At 35.3% G+C, this 18,115-nt stretch overlaps 1 protein-coding gene across 2 annotated transcripts in view; it reads left to right on the top strand.

Annotated features, from left to right (window-relative positions):
• The window catches only part of Dhc64C (dynein heavy chain, cytoplasmic), a 1,460,071-nt gene that overhangs the window by 318,898 nt on the left and 1,123,058 nt on the right, over positions 1 to 18,115 (top strand). For both annotated transcript variants that reach the window (XM_090376486.1, XM_090376487.1), the window contains exon 24: positions 3,785 to 3,908. In XM_090376486.1, the coding sequence (XP_090232612.1) occupies positions 3,785 to 3,908 (124 nt within the window). The remainder of the gene's footprint in view (positions 1 to 3,784; positions 3,909 to 18,115) is intronic.

Genomic DNA, 18,115 nt, shown 5'->3' with positions numbered 1-18,115 from the left:
TGTCAAATTACATTTTGTCAAATTTTTAGTGCCTTTTGTCAAATTACATTGCCGTTAGACGGCAATGTAATTTGACAAAAGGCACTAAAAATTTGACCATTTAAAAGAAAATGGAAAACTGTTAATCTGGAGTTTGTTGCCAGTGAAGGTTGGTTTGAGTAATTTAAAAAATGCTTCTCATTACATAATATAAGAATTCAAGGGGAAAGTGCAACAGCTGATAATGAAGCTGCCAAAAGTATGCAGAGAAATTTCAAAAAAATTATTGAAGAGCACAGATATGCACCACATGAATTTTAAATGCAGATGAGACAGGTCTTTGGTGGACAAAAATGCCCATCAGAACTTTTACTTCAAAAAAAAAAAAAAAAAAAAGAGAACTGCACCGGGTTTTAAGGCATCAAAAGATCATGTAACATTACCATTAGTTATGTGCAGTAATGCATCAGGAGATTACATAATAAAACCTATGATAGTTTATAGATCCTCTACTCTTCATGCAATGAAAGGTGTAAATAAAAATCCATTATCCGTAGCGTTATCACTATATTGGAAAGCAAATAAAGTTTAAACTTAAATTCAGGAAGATCTATCAAGCAAAAGCAAACAAACCCAGATTACTGATTTTTTTAAAGAGAGCAGAAGATACAAGAATGTTGTAGAAGAAAGTTCAGAAGGTGAAGATATTCTGTAACAGAAAAAAAACGCTCGCATTTTATTGTGCTTAGCAGTGATGAAGAGGAAGAAAATGACATGAATGTATATTATCTGACATGTGTCGCAGTTTGTAAGACATTAGTTAAGTTATTACTATCTTTAATAAAAGTTTTAATAATAGTCATCTTCGACTTAAGTGATTGAAGCAGAAGAGGCACCCTGGAGTGCTGTTGCTGTGGTGACCTGAGCAGCAGGAGGTGTGGTAGGTAGTATTATGAGACTGGACAGTGGTACTAATCTGGGGGAAGGGATGCAGGGAGAGGAAGCTAGTAGAGTCAGAGAAAGCTATTAGAGACATCTTTTGAACACTGCAGGTGCAAAGGAAGAGAAGGTCTATAAAGCATAGTTCTGGAGAAGGACATGCTCTGGTCGTAGGGAGGAAATGAGTGTAAATAGCAGGTGTGTTGTATTCGTGCATAATATGGTGGTGTCATTAGAAAGGCCAAGGTCCAGGAGCTCCTTGATGGAGCCATGGCTAGTAAAGGGTAGGTGGCTTGCAAGCTTGGAGTGAACCAGTAAACTTGGAGTGATCATTGTTTATCCATGTGTGTCCCTGTGGGGATTAAGTGCTTGGTGATTGTGACTTTATCTGTCCCAGACTGTTGTCTGCCATATGGAGGTCAGATTGTTTCTTGTCTGCATTTATTCCACCTTAACATATGTATTTGGGTAGGTGTGAATCCCAAGAAATTCGGTCTCCTGGTTTTGAAAGAAAGGTACATGGAGGTCAAGCAGCAGTTGGCTTCCCTGCTTTGAAAATGAGCCACCCAATCGAGTTGGATGGTTCATGTTTAACCTATTCCTCTGAGACTTTTGACTATTGAAGTCTGTGAAAAAACACTTTAATTAAAATCAGTGCATGAATTTGTAGAAGTTGCATAATGATTTGTCATGAATGTGTGCTATGAAGCAAGGCTGTGAACTTGAATTTGATATTCAAGTTCTATAGACAAATTTTGCGCGATCAGTGGGCAGTGGGCAAAGTTTTCCATTTTGGATTAACTTTTATGCATTTTCCCTTGGAGTCCCATAAATCTTATATTTTTCTGTAATTTAACTTCAACAAAAGATGTGTATTTTTTTTTTTGTTTTGTTTTGTATAAAATGTATATAAGGTTTTTTATGTGTTTATAATTTTACTGTTTCTCTAATGTTAAATCAGATATGATCACAATATATTTTTACATTAAAATTCACACAAAAAATAGCATTTTTTAAATACTGCAGGATTAAAAAAAAGTATCCCTGGCGAATGTAGATGATTTTTGTCTTTGCTTAGCATTTGTGTTCTACATTAAATGCAAGTTACCCTTATTTCCAAACTGCATCTACATTCACACATGAGCAGTTATTCAAGGAGGGGAATATCTGAAGTTTATCAAACTCTAACAGGGTGCTAAGTGATTTTGTAATAACTGAGATCAAAGCAGAGGAGAAATTGTTGAAGGTTAAACATAAAAAAAGGCATCTGAGGCTGATGGAATCTATCCAGTTATAATGGAGGTGGCAGCAAGGGAAGTTAGCCATAATTATGAGAGTATCCTTAGTCAGGGGAGTTCCCCATTTACTGGAGATGTGCAAATGTATCCCCAATTCAGACTTAAAAGGGTGACATAAATAACTATAGACCTGTTAGTTTAACTTCTGTTCTGGGGAAAATAATGGAGACTGTGGCTATAAAGGTGATACAGGATAACCTAGACCGGAGAGCAGTAATAGCTCAGACATAGCACGGGTTTGTTAAGGAGAAGTCTTGTCTGACCAGTTTGGTTGGATACTTTGATGTGGTCACAAAGGAACTGAATGCAAACAATAATTTTGATATCATATACTTGGATTTCAGGAAAGCTTTTGATACTGTTGCACATGGAAGGCTGCTGTACAAATTGGAGCGGTATGACATTAAGGTCAAGTTGTGCAATGGATAAAGGGATGGTTGAGTGGGACACAGCAGAGAGTGGTAATAAATGGACCACTGCTCTACATGGACTAATGTGATTAGTGGAGTCCACCAGGGTTCGGTGCTGGGACCATTGTTGTTTTGTGTATTTATCAATGAAGTCGATGAAGATATATCAGGCTTAATGCCGAAGTTTTCAGATGATACAAAGGTTGGCAGGATTGTTAATAACATTAAAGACAGTATGCTACTGCAACAGGATCTAGAAAAGTTAGGCAAATGGGCTGAGAAGTGGCAACTGAAGTTTAACACTGACAAAAGCAAAATACTCCATATGGGTAGCAGTATCCCAAGAAATGGAGAATAAAAATGACCTGGTGGTATTTGTGCAGTCAGATATGAAGTTCTCTGAGCAGTACAGATAGGCTGCCAGATCAGGTCATGGAGTTTTGTCAATGATATATAGGAATTTTGCTATCAGAGACAAGGTGATTATCCCTTTGTATAAGGCAATAGTCAGGTCACACCTAGAGTACTGTGTACAGGTCTCATTTTAGGAAGGATGTAGAGTTGCTAGAATAAGTACAGAGAAGGGCAACAAGATTGGTGAGAGGAACAAAGGGGTGCACTTACGAAGAAAGGCTTAATTTCTGCAAGTTGCAGAATCTGGAGACTAGGCACCTGCAAGGTGATCTGATCGAGGTGTATAATACCTTGAATGGTTTGAGCAGGCTCAATGCTGATGAATACTTTGCTTGCTCAGATTAAGAACCTGAGGGAGCATAGATTCAAATTGAGGAAAGACAGTCGTAGAATAGATGTGTGGAATAGATGTGTGGCCTTTAGCCAGCAGGTAGTTGATTATTGGAACAGACTTCTCATCTTTTGTTGTGGAAGTTGATAGCTTAAACAAATTTAAGGCTGAACTAGATAAACATTTGCAGTGATGGGATGGGTGAAATGGGAAGGTTTTTTATTTTTTTTTCTGATGCTGTATAAGTTTGCTTTCTTGTATCATATGCCTCAACTAATGCTAAATGTTAAGCTGTTAAAAATGAAAGATATGTATTCCTCTTGGTCATTATGTTAATACTTAATTTCAAAAATAAATGAATAAATTAATAAGGTGGTTGTTTTGATTATATATGTTTATCCTGCTATTTTCAGGGTTCTCTTCGTCCTAGTGAAGCTACTAGCCAGCTTGCTATATTTGAATCAAAATTCACTCGCCTAAAGGAAGATAGGGACAATGTTGTTAGAGCAAAAGAAGCATTAGAGTTACAAGAACCAGGTAATTTTTTGTGTTAAAGATTTGTTTGCTAATGGTGTTGGAAAGTTTGTTTTTTTATATATATATTATATGAATTATTTAGTATATTGGTAATCTTTAATATAGAGAATTTGTTTGGGCTAGTGCCATTGCAGTTGATACACTACAACATCCATAATGTAATATATATATATATATACGCACTCTATTATTTTGTTAAATATATCTGCAGTAAGTTCCTGACTTATGTAAGCCCAAGTTATGTAACTTTGGGCTTACGTAAATATTTTTCACTTAAATTTTTTTTTTTTTTTTATTGTAAAATTTAAACAGTAAAAAAAAAAAAAAAAAAAAAAAAAACACACCACCAAATAATCGGTAATGACGAACACGGCTTGCACAAGTGAGATACAGAGTAACAAGTTTACGAAGCTCAAATAGGAATGAAGAGAAAATTCTGAAAATTTATTTGTTTTTTTATCTGAATAAAGATTTCAGTGAGGGCGACACATTTCACCATAATAATATAAAAACCCACAGAAGTCCAGCATATTGGTATTATCACATATGCAATAAGATCGAGTTTACTACCTGTTTATAATGTTTCCATTAACAGAAAAGCCCAATAAATTGGAAACTGCAAATTGTTTTTATTGTTAAAGATTTGTTTTTAAACAATTTTTATTTTTATTGTTTTATGGTAGCAACCTCAAGAAATGTGCTTTAATAAAATGTGAGCTCACGTGAGGTGATAATAGTGTGTTTCTGCCTTAACCCTTTGAAGTTCTTTACAGAAAATTTTATTTTGATCATTATCACGGTGTGAACTAAGTGAATAATTGACAGCGTTACGTAATAGTAAATCTACCAAGAAAACGAAAGCAATTGATTTAGATTAGAAAATTAAAATAATAAGAATGTATGAAAATGGTCAAACACTAACAAGTATTGTGCGGAATTTAGATTTGTCATTGTCAACAGTGAACACAATGATAAAGGACAAAGACAGAATGTGAGAAGTGGTGAAGGGATTGGCACCAAGGAAGTCAACTATAATAACCAAAGCTATGAAATACATATCAGTTTTTACAGTACAATAACATGCATTTTTCTTCCTTTTATGTTTTCTTTTCTAATGTGTCGCTCTGGCTACTTCACCGCTGTCCTCAGATAAAGATTTTAATTGAACTAATTAAAAATATAACTTTTTCTATGTATATAACTATTTTTCTTCATTCTTCTGAGGATATATGGTTTTTGTAATTTTGTCTTATCAGCGATATAGTAGCAATATTTTATTAGTCATTCCCGGGTTACGTAAATCTCAACTTAAGTAAGAAGTCCTGGAACATATCTCTTAGGTATGTTGGGGACTTACTGTATTAGTTTGAGGAAGATTATTGTGAATGACATACCTAAAATAAATCTATGGAGAATGCATAGGTGAAGTGTGTTACATATACACAAATGATAATATACAGAACTTATTGCTGTGTATCTACAATTTGGGTGACTTCTTCTGGGTAAACCACCCAAATTGAAAGGAAAAATAACAGTTGGTGTGTGTGGGGGGAGAAAGTTTTCCAGGCATAAAGAAACTTGGCGATAACGTGGTGGTGTAAATGGTTAATGGAGTAGAAATGACAGTACCTGATCTCCATGAAGGCAAAGATATAGATATAATACTATGCTTAGAAATAGTTTCTCCCAGGTGTGGGCCGTCCCGATGGTGCAAGGTGTGCATTGCCCCCAGGTGACAACATCCAAGGGGCACTGAAAACCTGAAACATACACGAATGAAGAAAATTTTAGAGGGAGTCGCCAAATTTCAATTGGCACCCGGGCTCTACATACCCTAGAAATGCCGCTGGTTATTTGTTTTTTGGAATTATTAGGAAAATTATTAGGAATTTTCCTAATAATTTTGGAGAAATAAGGATGAAGATTATAGGATAGCTGAAAATCTAATACAAGGTATAAGGTAAAGCTCCGTTAAGCCTAGAATTGCAAGCCTGTTCCTGTAATCCTCAGCTGAATTTGCAAGTCATTATGCATGAACTTATGTTGGGTGATGCATATATATATATTTATTATAGCTTAAGTAAAATAGTTAAGTGCTATTTAATAGTATATTATGTATATATAATAGTATATATTTAATAGTATATTATATATGATGGTGGTAGCCGAAAATATAAAACAGATTCTATATAAATATAAGAACATATGTATTTTAACAAGCTGCCCAAAATATACTCGTAGATCAAAACACCAAATAACTCTGTAATAGCCGATGCTGGCCCCCGTGGGCAAACCTACTAAAGAATAATCATTAGTAAAACAAAGTAATAATAATATAGTACCAACTGTTAATTACAGTGGCTTAAAATGTTAATACCCCGACTTATGCGAACTCGGAGTTACACGGTTCTTGATTTTTTCATTTGGCAATACTGGTGCCCACTATTTTCAAGGTCGTTTTTCATATGCTATCTATATACGGTGCGACAGCGGAGAGTGAGAGTGAAAGATGAACAAAATTCAACTTTGCTGCCACATGAGCTGCACACATACAAGAATTTGCATTCCAACTGTCATATTTATATGTGCACGTTCAAATTCGTGCTCAACTTTTGTCGGAAATTACATCGTTTTTTCAAGAAGAAAAAAAAACTTTCCAGGCTTTAAGGTTTCCAAAGACTGATTGACAGTGATGGTTGACGGGAATGCAGCTGGTGACTGCAAGTTAAAACCTCTCTTATTTATTGCTCTGAAAACCCAAGAGTTTTAAAAAATATATCTAAAATTAGCTTACCAGTGATTTGGAAGTCACATCATAAAGCTTGGGTGACAGCTTCTGTTTTTGAGGACTGGTTTGGTCACCACTTCATACCCGAAATCGAACGTTACTGCAAGTCTAAACAGATTCCATTTAAAGTGATGCATTCTTATTGAAAATGCACCTGGTCACCCTCCTCCCACCCTAATTAATTTCGACCCACATGTGAAAGTTGTTTTTGCCTCCAAACATAACCAGCTTGCTTCAACCGATGGACCAGGGAGTCATCAAAACATTCAAGGCCTACTACACGAGGTGTTCGTTTGGACGTCTGAATGAAGCTATGAGACAAAATAGTGAGATATCTGTTAAAGACTTTTGGAAACAATTCAATGTTTTAGATGCCGTAAGAATCATTATTGAAGAATCATGGGATGAAATTCACAAAAAACATTGAATGGTGTCTGGAAGAAACTTTGTCCATTTTTTTTTTATAAAAAACGAAACGAAAACAAAGCCAGAAACTGATCTGACCATGTCACTCATGTGATAGAAGTTGTTAATCTTGTCAGGCAGTTTGATTTGGAAGTCAATGGTGATGCTGTCAACGAGCCGTTGGATTCACATAGTCAGGAGCTGACAATGAATGAGCTAATAGAGATGTGTGAGCAAAACGTCACTGAAGTATCCAACACTTCAGACCCAGTTCCACCAGAAAAGCACATACACATGACAACTGCAAGATTGACAGAAGGTCTCAGCTCAATTGAAAAGGGCTTAAAAATTTTAGAAGAAATGCATTATAGGTACAAAGCAAGGAATAAAAAAAATTATTAGCTTGCTCTGAAGAAATTCTGCATGAAAAAAAGGCGCTGTGTCGTCAGACGAATTTGTTAGATTTTATGAAGCCATCGACATCGAAATAACTTTTTTTACGTAACTCATTTATTTTTTTTAATACATATTTTGTATTAATATATATAAAGAACTACAATTTTATTAAATATTTTTCTTCTAAACTAGTGTTTTTATTAGTCCTTGGTCCCAATTAAACAAAATTTATATGTATTTATATACAAAGTTGTACCCCGACTTACGCGAATTTGACTTAAGCAATTTTCGTCGGACCCACCTGTCGCATAACTTCGGGGTATTACTGTATAGGTAATAGGATACATTGAAAGGGACTTAATCGATTATTATTGCATAAGATATTTAGATATATATATATACACACACAAAACACATCGAGGGGGGAGGGGGAATCAAGGTGAGATAGAATGTACAGTAATGTGGAAAACTAAAGGAAAAATAAGAGTGTAGAAGAAATACATTTATAGCTTGTTAGCTGGTGGGTTCAAGTTTTTCAGATCGTAATACACCAAGGAAGCGTAGTGTATGATAGCTACATAGCTGTAGGACCTGTTCCGAACCTAAAACTCATTAATTTCGTTTACAATTACTAAATTAGTGCAATAGGTTCTGGTAGGATTTTTTTTGAAATTTATATTTATGGACTTTCTGGAATGATATTTTAAATGAGGGAATTGGGAATTTTAGAAAAATTTCCATATCTAAAATATTACTTTAGAAGTTTATAATAATTTTTGGAAATTATTATAAACCAGTTTATTATACAAGGCTTTGATGTTAGCTATACAGGTTGAACTTTTAATGCAAATGGAAGCAATACTGAGGCATTAGGATAGAATGACATTGGTATGTATAGATTAGAAATATTGTATTCCCAGTAAATCTGATTACATTGAAATTAAATGCATCTCTTTTGTTATAGAAATTTATACATTTTGTATTATTGGTGGAGATTTCTGTTTTTAAATCCAAGTAATTGGCTAATCGAAGTAATAGTATCACTCGGATGTCTAGGCAAGATGTCAGGTGATTAGAAGTCAGGTTAATCTCTTTTGGGGATTAACCTGACTTCTAATCTATCGTGGCACAAGCACATTACAAATATTTCTTCCTCTGCATCTAAAAAACTTGTTCTCTTTCGCTCTCAGCATTACTTTTCTTCCAAATGCTGTACAAATCGCAAATCCGCCCTACCATGGAATATTGTTCCCACATCAGGGGCGGTGCCTCAAACCTCTCTCAGGTTTCTAGATTCCATTCAGAAGAGGGCAGTTAGGTTAATTAATGACTCATCTCTAACAGAGTCTCCCACTCGCTGTCTCATAGATGTACTGTTTCTGTTTCATGCCTCCTCTACAGATACTCCCATGGGCACGGTTCTGAATTGGCTTCTATAAATCTCGCTCTGTCTTTCAAAACAGTCCGAACATGTGCCACCACTAGCCAACATCCATTTACTCTCCAACTTCAAGCTCACAGAGCTTGAAGTTGGAGATTTGTTCATTCAACTGCCATTATCTTGAACAACCTTCCTTCATATGTATTTCCTGAAAATTACAGTCTACAGACGTTAAGTCCAGTGTCAACAAATATCTTCTTTTGTCTTCTCAACCTCCAACCCGAGTATGATACTAAGTACTATAGGTTCTAATACATCTCTTGTTTGGAGTTCTCATAAAAAAAAAATTGTTTTTTTCTAGGGTAAGCTTTTCTGGATATAGGCTGCTGTACTCCTGAATGAAATATGAACAGTTAATGACTCATAAATCCTCCAAGTATCTGAATAGTGTTAGGTCATTTGGAAATATTTTTTCAGCTGAATATAGGTATAGGTTTGCTATTATACAAGATGCTGGACATCCCATAGGGATACCTTTCACATTTAGGTATAATGAATTAACATCGTATACGTAGTTGATAAATATACATGTTAATTAGTGTATTCCAGTAAGTTACCTCAAGGTGTATAGCTTCTTCATTTTCCGCGTATAGTCTATTAAGAACAACTTCTAAATTGTTAAGAATAATATTATTGAATAGACCTTTTAAAGTAAAATGTTTGTATCTGTGTTATATTATTATTTTTTTAGTTTTTTATGGCATAATTAATAATAGTTAAGTTGTATATGTTACTTTTATTTATATTATTTAGTTTTGATTTTAGTGATTTTTCTAATTTGGTACTTGGAGCTTTGGCATAACTGTCTTTACATGAAGTTGTGAATCTGAATGCAGTAAGTGATTTATGAAATTTTGGAGTACAGTAGATAAATGGAAATATCTAAAGAAGAAATTATTAAGTTATTATAGTTTAATTTAAATATTTTATGTAATGCGATTAGTTTATTGGTTTCTACTTTAGTGGAGGACGTTATGTATTTGTACGTGTTTCTAGAATGTAGTTCTTGATAATTTCTATATAATAGGCTTCACATATAACTGCTTAATTACATGCAGCTTTGTCATCTGGTGTAATAACAAATAATTTCTCAAGGAATTAAGATTCAAGGAAATGAAACATTAAAAATCTATTGGCTGAAAATATTATATTAAAACCCAATATCTAAAGGGGAATTTCTGAACTAGTTTCATAATAATATAAAAGATTTTATTGTGCAAGGTGGTGGATATTGTTCTGACAAAAGAAATTTATATAAAAACTGCCTGAATAATGGAAAAGCTGGGCAAGACATCAAAAGCAGATATTGTTGGGATATCAGAGATGTGATGATACACGGATATAAGCAGAATTGGAATTTGTGGAGTACAATGTGTACAGAAAGGATGGACAAGGCAAGAAGGGATATTCTGTTAGTTAACAAACACATAAAAACTAAGGAAGTGCATTCAATTGACACTGATGGACAGTGTGATGTGACATAAGCACTGTGGGAAAGGGAAAATGAGAGTAGGTGTGTGTTATAGGTCTGATCAATATAATGAGCAGTTGTGGAGAGAAATAGAGTGGGCCAGTAAGTCAGAATGTCTTATAATTGGCGATTTCAACCAACCAGATATTGGCTGGAACTTTTGGGTTGGTCACTCCCACTAGCAAGACTTTTGTGATTTATTGGATGACTGTTTTCTATAGCAACATGTTCGAGAGGCAGCCAGAGGGAGTAATACTCTTGATCTGATTATCAGCAGTAATTCTTCATGTGCTAAGAATCTGCAGATAAAGGAATCACTAGGTGGCAGTGATCAGTGTACTAATGTCTGATTTACTTAAATGTAACTATCATTAGGGGTAAGGGGAAGGGGTGTTGCTCTCATGAAAGTGACTACAGTGGTCTAAGAGTTTTCTAAATTCTATATAGTGGGATCAACTGATGATGTTACCAATGGTGAATTCTAAATGGGAAGCCTCCAGGGACTTTAATCTTGGAAGTTACTAGGCTTTTCATACCAACTAAGAAATACTGTTCAAGGTTTAGGCCTAAATGGATATCAGATGAATTAATGCTGCTCGTGAAGAAAAATGCATTGGATGTATATAAATTATCAGACGACACAGAAGCCTATAGCGGATATAGGCTAGTCTGTAATCAAGTCACAAAGGAGGTTAGGCAGATGAAGGCAGATTACAAGAAATCTTTGGCAAAGTATGCAAAGACTTTTTTACTTTTATAAACTCTGAAAGGAAGGGGATGAATCAGATTGGTCCACTTGATATCAATGGTTTGACTGTAGATGATCATTCTCAGATCGCTTCCAAACTAAATGAGTATTTTGCATCTACTTTCACACATGAGGAGTTATTCATGGAGGAGAGGGCCAGATGTTTATCAAACTCTAACAGGGAGCTAAGTGATTTTGTAATAACTGAGAGCAAAGTGGAGGAGAAATAGTTGAAGTTAAACCTAAGGAAGGCACCTATGGCAATGGGATCTATCCAGTTATATTAGAGGCAGCAAAGGAATCAAGCAAACCCTTAGCCATAATTATGAGACCATCCTTGGACTCATTGGAATCCTCCATGGGCTGAAGATGTGCAAATGCAACTCCAATTCACAAAGGGGGGAGGAAAGGATGACACAAATAATTACAGTCCTGTTAGTTTAATTTCACTGGTTAAAGAACCATTTCAGGATCATCTAGACACGATGCAGTTATAGTTCAAACACAGCATGGCTTTATTATGGAGAAGTCTTGTCCAACAAATTTGATTGGATACCATGATGTGGTCATAAAGGAATTGGATGCAAAGAATAATTTTGATATCATATACTTGGATTTTAGGAAAGCTTTTGATACTGTGGCACATGGAAAACTACTATACAAATTGGAGCAGTATGGCATTAAGGGCAAGTTTCTACAATGAATAAAAGGATGGTTGAATGGGAGAAGGCAGATAGTGGTTATCAATGGACACTGCTCTTCATGAACTAATGTTATTAGTAGATTCCTCCAGAGTTTGGTGTTTGGCCCATTGTTGTTTTCGATATTTCAGTGATATTGATGAAGGTGTATCAGGGTTAATGGCCAAGTTTGTAGACAGTTCGAATGTTAACAGGGTTGTTACTGACAGTAATGATAGTATTCTACTGCAATACGATCTGGAAAAGTTGAGCACGTGAGAACTGAAGTTTAACATTGACAAATGTAAAGTACTGCATTTGGGTAGAAATAATCCCAGATAATGTATCAACTGTGTGGTGTCACACTCAGGGTAGTGGAGAATGAAAAGAACTTGGGGGTAATTGTGCTGTCAGATATGAAGTTTTCTGAGCAGTGCAAAAAGGCCCCAAGAGTAGCTATTGGTGTCTTGTCAATATACAGGAATTTTGTTAGCAGAGATAAGGGGGTGATTGTCTCCTTGTACAAGGCAATGTTCAGGCCACACTTTGAGTACTGTATGCTGGTCTGGAGGTGTTGTTTTAGTAAAGATGTAGAGCTGCTGGAACTGCTTAAGTTCTGCAAATTATAGCTTCTGGAGATTAGGCACCTGCAAGGTGATCTAATTGATGTGGATAAGGCCTTGAATGGATTGAGCAAGCTCAATGCTAATGGGATTCTACCTCTTGCTCAGATTACTCACCTGATGGGGCATAAATTCAAATTGAGGAAAGAAAGTTGCAGAAAGATGTGTGGAAATTCACCTTTAGCCGGCAGGTGCTTGATAGTTGGAACAAGCTTCCATCTGTTGTAGTGGAGGTCAGCAACTTAAATAAGGCTGAACTTGATAAATATTTGGAGTGAATGGATGGGTGAAGTGAAATGGAAAGTTTTTTTTTTTTTGTTGGTGCTATATAAGATTGCTTTCTTGGACATTCCCTGCTAATGCTAAATGACTCAATATACTTGATTTGTAGCAGAAAGGGTATAGTTTAAAATCCAGTTAGTAATGCTTTTTCTTCTGAAAAAGAGAGATCTTTGCAAATTATAAAGAAAACAGTTGTGTGCATATGTGGATATTTCTTTATCGATATTTCAGACCGGTCAATGTTTAATGGGTATTTGTGTATCTGGTTGGTATGTGTTACTCGAGGTTATATTTAGGGATGTCCTTTGTGGTGCAAAGTCATCCAATATATCTCAACAAATTATCAAGCAATCATCTTGATCCATTCTTTCCTTAATATAGACCTTATATTACTAGGGTCAACTTGGTTTGAACTTTTATTAAACTGGGGAGTCTATATTTAGTATCTAGATACTCTCATAACTAGAAGTTATATTATTTTATAGCATACCTTCAAAATATAGTTATCATTAGAATGTGTATCTCTGTTGTGCCAGTGGTATAGTTCTAATACTGATGAAATATGTGGAGACCTTTCTTGAGACAGTTAATTCTCCAGGGTTACTATTACATAGATATAATAATATTTGTGACATTGACATTGATCTTGTGGTGGCAACTTCAAATCATTTATATCCTAAATTGGAATATTAATGTTGATTGGAGTACCAGTGATTGTCAGTTTTATTTCATTTTAGTTAAATTATGATTTAAAGCACTGAAGGTGTTGAATTGTAGAGAGAATTTGTAAGAATTTTGAACTGGAATAGATGTAGTGACTGTATTGATCAATTTAAAGATAAAAATCTGTATGAGCAGCTAAAAGAGAACAACCACATTGGAGATGGTGGAAGTTGTACAATCAGCCTTTGTAAATTTATATAAAAATAGGAATGAAAATGAAGGAGAGGTTTAAATGAAGAGGCCTTGGTAGAACTGTTTTTAACTCAAAAGAAAAGTGATAAAAGGTAGCAAATTAAGGAAGGAATATCAAACAAGTAGAAGATTTCTGTATATGAATATAATTGAGACAAAGAACAAGAGAGACAAATAAGTAAGGAAAGAGTAAAAAAAAATCACTGATGGAAATGACTGAAAAAATAACGGATAGCTTTAGTGAAAACTGTGCAGGATGAGATCCAGTTTTATAATGTAGAAACATATAATGGATAATCTGAAATTAGTCCACGCTTTCTCAATAATAACTACAACTTAAGTCTCTTATTTTTTTAATAATGTGATCCCAGCTAGCTTTCTTGGCAACTCCACCATCTGTCGCAATACTGTACAGGTAATTTTTAGAATAACATACACTACCACTAGTTGGTTATCATTGCTGGCACATGATAACCAACAGGGATTATCTACCAGCATACTGATGATACCAAAACAACATGAAGTCAGTGTGCTGATAATATAATACTTCCCAATTTCGAGGATATGACAGTTCATTAGTTCCTATTACAATGAAACAGCAAATAGAGCATATAATACCATAAATTTGGAGGATATGTCAGTTCATTAGCTCATATATCAATGAAACATTTATGTCATACTAAAGCTGATCATGGGGTCTGCTGGTCTTAATTAAATGATAAGTCTCTCATTAGGAAATATTTAACTAATTTAAATATTTATTAAAATCACAATAAGGATAAGTCAGGAACTTTGTTCCCACAAAAACAAATGCAGCTGATGTACCCCTCACATAGCAATGGTGGAGCTGTAATCAAGAAAACCACTACTCAGGAAATGGAACTCAATCCATGTACAAGTCCATGCAGTAATTGAATGAACGGGGGATTTCATTAACTTTTAAGGAATACGCAGCTATGTAGCAGACCAGTCCTAATCAATGTCTTCAAGATGCAAATTAAAGATTTTCTATTTGGACTTCGCCGTCACAAGTGGTAGACTTGCAGTCGCTGTCTAATCCACTGTAGGATCCTCCACTTTCTCCGACATGGACTCAGCCACATGGATATTACAGATGTGCTTCAAGGGTGATGGAGATGGAACACAAAATCAAACTCAAGCCTGGCCCCTAAATTCTGCTTCTACCTCAACATTAAGATCAATTTCATAGTTGGCTCTTCAGAGATCATATAGGTTGTATACCACTGTTATGAAATATTTCCTAGACAGGGTCCACTCCCTTGTACATCTGTTGTAAACTGACTAAAGCAGGATCAGAGCCAGTCATTTTTCAGGTTATGCATAGTTGTAACCATTAAAATGCCTACCTCCAAAGAGCAATGTTTTTTTATCAGGTCAGTCCATAAACTTCTGCACAAGGCATGTCATTCATTTTGCAAACCATCCATGGTTTCAACACGCTAAGTTCCCATCATTATTCGAAATGGTTACGTTACATCCAGTGCCTACCCTTTCTCAAGTAATTTCTGTTTCGAAGACTGCTAATCACCCAGTAGAATTGTTCCAACATCAATGGAGCTGTGAATCTTATCATATCTATCCATGAACTTAAAACACACCACACCTTAATTACTACACATCAGGTGCAGTGATTACTGCATTCGATGGGCACATCATAAGGCATCGAAAGAGGCATAGAACAAATAGTTCTGTGCAATGCAGTGATATCCAATAAAGTGAAATACATGTATTGTAAAAGATCCAATGATCACTGCACCACAAAGAGATGCAACTTTGGTGTTGACAGAAAACCAGCTTCCAGTGCATCGCAAGGAGATGCAGGGAACACTGAAGCATGGCATTCCATTAGGGCAAGCCCTGAACAGTACCACAAGGAGATGCAGTTGCACAATAGTATAAGACCAATTCGCAGGCATTGCTCCATGTTACCAGCTTGGTGCAGACAGAGAAGAAAACAAACCGAAAAAAGGTTGCACTGAGTAGTGCTCAATGTGAAAGACTATGTAAGACAGCTATCCACACTATTGTTATATATATTGTTGCCCAGACCCTTTCTCTGTTCTGATGCTGCCCTAGCTCAAACAATGAGTGCTTCCTTCTAAAAACCTGGATTGAAAATCCATGGAAAGGTTCAAAATTTTCCTTTTTTTGTAGAAAACAAGCTGTTCCTCACATCCAGGCAAGGATCACGTGTGAGTCCTGCTCAACAAAGTCCTTCCTGAGGTTTTCATATACCTGAAACACATAAGACATGTTCACAATCCTCCCCAAGTCCACAGACACAGTGCATGTGCTCGTTTATCCCTAATTCCTGTAATAGAATGACCCATATCTTGTGAGAAAGAATGTTGTCTGTGGAGTTGGACTGAATCAACATGGCATCTGCCCTTCCTTATTGACGGCAAGAACAAATTTTTTAGCAATACTTCCTTTTTTACTGTCATTCCATCAGTTCTGCCAAGTAGATATCAATAAGGTCCAGATGAGAGTTTTTACCTGCTTATAACTCACCTCACAGTCTATCTTTGATGTCCTTTCTTTTATGGGGTTTCATTGGCACTGGTAGTAACACATACCTCTGTAAAGAAGAACCAAATCTATAGGCATGTGTGCAGTTACAATCTGTAGTGCATCATTTTCATTTGATACTGTTTGGCAGGACATGGACAGTTTCAATAACATTGTTTGCTTTACAGAGCACATTTTCCTGACATTAAAATTTTTTTTTAGAAGGTACAGTGTAATCAAACATGCACTGGATAGGTGGTATTTGTTAAGAAGACACAGCCATATAGGATTTCTAGCCACCTTCCTCTGACTCCCCATTCCTTTCTAATGACTAGGAATTGTGCAAAAAATGCCAAATGTTTTCTGCAATGAGTGTAACATACGATATAAATCGTAATTGCCAATTTATTTTAATCCCTAGGTATATACCCTTGAGGCATTTCAGACTAACAACCCTGATACTGGTCATTGGGTTTCTATTTATAGGTAACTTCTTTCAGGACGATTGTTGTTTTGCTTTGTGAAACCGTCAACCTATGCAATTAGGGTTGTCAGGTTTCCCTGGGAAAAAAAAAAAGGAAGATTTTTGTCAATAAAATTAGTTTTAAAAAAATACAAGAAAATTCAAATTGTCTGATATTTTAATTGTACATATTTTGACATTTTACCTTTTTTAACAATTGTTTATCCTGTTTTATATACTGAAGGAACTCTACATGAAAAATAGAAATTCATTGCAACCTGCAACTCTGCCTTGATTAATTCTTGGTGACTTCTGTTTCTGACATCTGTCCACTTCAATTTCATTAACCCTTTCTACTACAGTATTTGAGCCAAGAATACTTAACAAATGTCCTACTATTCTACTGATATTGGGTACATTTTATTTAGGAACTTTGGGGAAAAAAAAAATCAAGCCACTTGTCCACATCACTTCCTGTACACTTAACTTTCCAGCAACTTCAACCTATTCTCACAGAACTATTCATACAACTCGTCCAGATTTATACATTCTTGGAGTTGAAAAATATCAATTGCTGTTTCAAAGTCTTGATACTTAATTTTTTCTGTTTCCAGAGAAAAGTTTATTAACTTAGAACACTTTTTTTTTTTTTTTTGAAGTCATTGTTTTTCGAGGTATTGCAATAGATTTGAATAAAAATCACAACATTCATCAACAATATTTTTCTGTTTGCGTTGGGGTAACTTTTTCAAAAATTGCTTTGTGTAATTTCTGACATATTGATCCTGGATTCTTTGATTTATTTTATTTCTGATCATTGTCATTGATTTGTATGAATCCATAATACTCAAGTCACTTTTCTCAAGAATTTTAGTTTGTTTGTTTGTTTGTTTATTTGGGTTTTAGGAGCATTAGCAAATGAGGGACCTTTCTGCATCCTCCATATTTGGTTGTGACGGGCTTGAACCCCGGTCTAATCAAGAAGCGTGTGCTACGCACTGCTGCTCCTTCCCACCTGGCTACGGAGGTGACAAGAAGAATTTTAGTAGTTAACATCTACCAATTCTCCAACATTGACAAAATAAAAAAAATTTAAACCACTTGCAATTTTATTTCTGAATCTTGTATCCTTACTTTGAAATAATTTGGAGGAAACTTTGGGGCAATCATCAGTACTTTGGAAATAGCTCTTAATAGCAGGCCAGTTTTGAAGTAATCTTTTGACAGCTGGTGTTAACGACAACTATCTTGTTGGTACATGGCATACCAATTCAGACCAGTTCAGCTCCACAAAGTCAAAAAATGATTCTAAGTTTTTCCTTCTTTTAGCTTATACAGGAAAAAAAAAAATTAAGTTTTCAGTACAATGTTTTCTATATCTACTTCAAAACTGTCACAAGCATATCTCATGGCATTATGCAATATATGGTTAGAACAATTAGCTTCAACAATATTGGCATTACTTG

This window comes from Mastigoproctus giganteus, chromosome 6, assembly GCF_048544385.1.
Source record: "Mastigoproctus giganteus isolate SK-2022 chromosome 6, ASM4854438v1, whole genome shotgun sequence".
NCBI classification, from domain to species: Eukaryota; Metazoa; Arthropoda; class Arachnida; order Uropygi; family Thelyphonidae; genus Mastigoproctus; species Mastigoproctus giganteus.
This window is presented reverse-complemented; position numbering and strand designations above follow the sequence as displayed.